Raw genomic sequence first — 4,612 nt, 5'->3', positions numbered from 1 at the left:
TTCTCCATGAAGAAGTTAGTAGAACAACTGAATGCCATGTTCAAAAAGCTTTCTTCGAAGAGATGACAATTTACCTTACTCCACATTGCAATTCTTAGTAGAAACTTTTGTAAGTTTGTTTCTATGTATCTCTCATACTAATTGTTCTCATTTTGACTATTGATTAACTTTTTTTTTTTCTTTCCATTGTGTGTTGTGCAGGATTGCATATCAGATAGCTATCACTTATAGTGAATTAGTTATCGCAAAGGATGCAGACGAGATGACTCCTCTTCAACTTCTTTCAACCATCAAACCAGAACTTCGTCCCAAAAGTGTCTTCAAGCGCATCATGTTCAGGAGTAAGATAACACTTATACAATACATTGCAAGGGTGAGTTATTTTAGGGACTCCTTATTTTAGGAACCATTAGGGACTCGTGTTTTTTGTAACTTACACACCACCATCATTATCTACTACGATATACAAGACTTTTTTGTAAAAACACTAAGACATTCCGGCGACGGGCCCGCCGGAAAATTATGTGTAAGTTAACTTACACATGTGTTAGTGTGTAAGTTACTTACACATGTGTAAGTTAACTTACATGTGGTGGTCGGAGATTACCATGGTGGTGTGTAAGTTTCAAAAAACACGAGTCCCTAATGGTCCCTAAAATAAGGAATCCCTAAAATAACTCACCCCTATATATGGAAAAGTTAGATTAGAGACTACTCCTTATTTTAGGGACCATTAGGGACACTTCTCAATCATTCATTTTTCATCATCTCCAACCACCATCACACCATCATCTCCGACAATGATCTTCCGGCGACGGCGATCACCGCCACCACGACTTACACATGTGTAAGTAGAACTTACATTGTACTTACACATGTGTAAGTTATACAGCCACCACCACCACCATCATCTTCGACCACCACCATGATCTTCCGGTGACGGCAACCACCGCCACCACGACTTACACATGTGTAAGGTATAACTTACACATGTGTAAGTTACATGTCCCTAATAATCCTTAAAATAAAGAGTTCATAATATAACCCAACCATATATATATATTCCCATTTAATTTGACTGGTACTATGAGGCGTTTAAACTTCCCTTACAGAAATATCACTGAGTATTGTGGCTTAAAGTACATTAGTTTGTAAAACACTAGGATAAAAAATGTTAATGAATATCTAATTAACTAAATATTAATCAAATAAAAAGTTTTCGATGATTAAATTTAATTTGGTATATGCTTCAACCAAACTAAATGCTCAAAAGAAGACTGATATATAATCCGAATTTGCCAAAGCTTTGAACAACCAGTATCTAACTATTTGTATAATTTCAAATAAATATTCAAATACGCGTAATTAAATGGTTTAGTTTGTAAGGTATAAAATTTCAGGAAGTATTTCACCTTCGTGAAACTTAATAGCCTTGATTGATTGGGTTAAATGTTTACATTATGTGAGACCCTCCTTAATATTGGTACAATGTTCTTTATTACGAGTAAGTTTTAAGGGTATATTTAGAATTTCACCCCTACAAAAAGAAAAAAGAAAAGTACATAGAGCAAATAATATACATACACAAAACTTAAGACTAACGTTTTAAATTTGCCTCTTTAGAATCTCTCCTTCATGTCCATTTGATCATCGAACTGCGTGTTACTAGTGATTCTAATATTTGACTAATTTGTTTCCTTTCGTGTTAGTAATTGATGCAAGTCCTAAGGTTAAAGGCAGGACATTGGAGTTTATTAAAGATCTGAAGAAAGAAAAACATGCTTGTGAATGGGCACTTAAACTTGCTCAGTTGTTGATTACAAATGACAACTCATGGCAGAAAACAGAATCATGGACTGATAAGCGTGGTTCTAAAGTTCACGAGTATGGAAAGACTACATCCGCGCTTAAACATGAGCAAAAGATCGCAATAGCTCAAGAAGCCAACATTGATCAGAAGCCGGATACTCCATTGTTATTGGCAACTAAACATAATTGTCCAGAGATTGTTGAGGAAATACTCAAAGTGTATCCTCAGGCTGTAGAGCATGTTGATAAAGAGGGACACAACATTCTGCATTTGGCAATCTTGCATCGAAGACTAGCGATCATTGATGTGATGGAAAACATGGAGTATCCATTGCAAAGACTAAGAGGAAGGCTTGACAAGAAGTATAACACTTTGTTGCACATGGTTGGTCTTAAAGCAAATGACCTAGAAGACGAGGTAAAAGATCCTGCTAAACAATTAAAAGATGATCAACGTCTATATAAGGTAATGAAAACGCACATTTTAAAAAAATCGTATTATTCTTACATGTTCCAAGTACTACAATGACACTTTTAATCACATCATTTATTTCATTTTATAATTTTTTGGTATTTTTTTAATGTTAACTTTAGTTATGAGCAATATAGATAACCTCGTCATTTATATAACGTATCTTTTTTAGGTAGCATAAAAGAAATTTTGGAATGGCAGCGATTGTCATTAATGATCAATTACATGCATAGAAAATATTACTTTGTATAATGAAAACCACCCTTTATTTGCGCATAACAAAGTATACATTTTAATAAATCTAAAAAAATATATAACTGCTGTTAGCAAACCCTTAAAATAATATGTTTGACGATTATTCGAGGCATATAAGTTAGTTCCATCATTCATGATAATATAATATGTAATTACATATAAATAGTTGATCAACTTTTGTTTTTTGTGTAGAGGGTGGCGAAGATATCTACAACCGTAGACTTGATGACCCGAAACTCTGACATGAAAACCCCACAGGAGGTGTTTTTTGAAACCAATGATAAACACCGTGAAGAAGCGAAGAGATGGATGTCTGAGAATGCGAAAAACTGTTCTATTGTTGCTGTTCTCATTGCGACTGTCGCCTTTACTTCAGCATACCAAATACCAGGAGGTAATAATAATGGTCATCCGGTTCTCAAGGGCAAACCGATGTTTCTTCTCTTTGCCTTGGCTGACGCCGTTTCACTTTCATCAGCATTTACATCCGTTATCATTTTTCTCAATATCGTCACATCACCATTCCGGTTTAAGGATTTTGAATCGTCTCTTTATGAAAAGCAACTTGCAGCACTTATTTTGCTAATCATCTCTGTAGCAATGATGATGGTAGCATTTGCAGCCACACTTGTTTTAACTGTAAGTAACAACGCAACTTGGACAAACTTGACCTTGTATGTTGTTTCATTCTTCCCAGTGTTTGTTTTTGTCTACGAGTACATACAAGTGTACTCGAAAATAATTGTGGATTTCTGGTCGATGCTCAAGAATATGAAGGTTAAAGTTGTTCTGATGTTTCATGATATTTGGGACTATAAACGTCAATCACTGCATTCGGTTTCTGGTTTCGTTCATTTACCCACTGGTTCTCTTGTTTGAGCTTCTGCCCGATTTCTTTGGGCGATCACACTTTTTTAGCTCTATAGTATTAATGTGTATTGTTTTTGCGTGTACTTAACTAACTAGAATAATTTCCATTCTTGATTGAGTATTTGGGGGAAAATGTCGTGTTCCTGTTACAATCGAATGTAATGATGTTATGTATTATGTAAAATGTATTGATATGTATAATGTATTAAACATAAATATGAAGAATTATCAATGTTTGTTATGTGGTTCAATGGTTTAATTTACATTTACATTATATATATATATATTTATTAGAAGAAAAACTGACCTAATAGCTATTGGTCAATCATAGTTTTCAATTCTTCGAAATTAATTAAATTAGCACATGTTTAAATTAATTTAAACTTTTTTGTTTTCCAACACTAATATATACTTTAGCTTGATATCAAAATAGTTATTAATATTTTGTTGCATAATTTTTATCTAGTAACAAAAATATACCTAAAAAGTAGAAATGTTACAATATTTTATTTTATATCATCAGTATTGTAAAACTTATCTACAAACAGTAATATACTAGATTTTTATCCCACTGAAAACCGCGGTTTAGTTTTATAAAATTATTTTAATAAAATTAGGTAAGAATTTAGCAAGATCATTAAAATTAATTAAATATTATGAGAAATTAAAGAATTATTAAGAAAAATTATTGACAAAGTTAATATCAATTAAACTTGAAATTGTACAAAATTGTGTTAAAGTCAATTTTTATAAAAAGAAAATTAAAGCATTATGAAGTAAATATTTATTCACAAAGTTAATATCAATTATGTGTTGAATACTAATGAAAACATATTTGTTTTAAACTCTTTTAGGCTCAAATTTATTGATTAATATCATTTAACATCTTTGTAATAATTTTTAAGATCTATTATATTTTTAATTAATTTTATGAATAAATTTTAAATTTAATTAATAATATTACATTTGATTTATCTGATAATAAATATGATATTAATCATATATGAACTTAATTCCATGTAAGTGGACAAAAAAATATTAGCCCAAAATTAATATTAGCCCAAGTTAGTAAATCCATTTTGTTTGTATTAGAGTTAAAAGGAGATATTTCCTATAATTCTATTTATAGATTTTTATCCTGCGGAAAAACCCAGTCTAGTTTAGTAAAAATGCTTAATAAAATTGGGTAAGAATTAAGTAAGATCA

The 4,612-nt window shown here is 31.5% G+C and overlaps 1 protein-coding gene across 1 annotated transcript; it reads left to right on the top strand.

Moving 5' to 3' along the window:
• The first annotated feature begins 206 nt into the window (after nt 1-206).
• Nucleotides 207-3,649, top strand: LOC122584588 (ankyrin repeat-containing protein ITN1-like). The gene is made up of 3 exons (XM_043756659.1): nt 207-341; nt 1,710-2,275; nt 2,729-3,649. The coding sequence occupies exons 1-3, from the start codon at nt 263-265 to the stop codon at nt 3,413-3,415; spliced, it is 1,332 nt and encodes a 443-aa protein (XP_043612594.1). The 5' UTR covers nt 207-262; the 3' UTR covers nt 3,416-3,649.
• Nucleotides 3,650-4,612: the final 963 nt, after the last annotated feature.

Source organism: Erigeron canadensis, unplaced genomic scaffold, assembly GCF_010389155.1.
Source record: "Erigeron canadensis isolate Cc75 unplaced genomic scaffold, C_canadensis_v1 Conyza_canadensis_unscaffolded:48, whole genome shotgun sequence".
NCBI classification, from domain to species: domain Eukaryota; kingdom Viridiplantae; phylum Streptophyta; class Magnoliopsida; order Asterales; family Asteraceae; genus Erigeron; species Erigeron canadensis.
The sequence above is the reverse complement of the archived record's forward strand: the minus strand, read 5'-3'. Positions and strand labels throughout refer to the sequence as shown.

Excerpts from the sequence above, each read along its gene's own strand:
- LOC122584588 (XM_043756659.1), top strand. The coding sequence starts at position 263 with ATGACTCCTCTTCAACTTCTTTCAACCATCAAACCAGAACTTCGTCCC. Across the intron at positions 342-1,709 it reads CAAGCGCATCATGTTCAGGA|TAATTGATGCAAGTCCTAAG; the intron begins GTAAGATAACAC and ends CTTTCGTGTTAG. Across the intron at positions 2,276-2,728 it reads ATGATCAACGTCTATATAAG|AGGGTGGCGAAGATATCTAC; the intron begins GTAATGAAAACG and ends TTTTTTGTGTAG.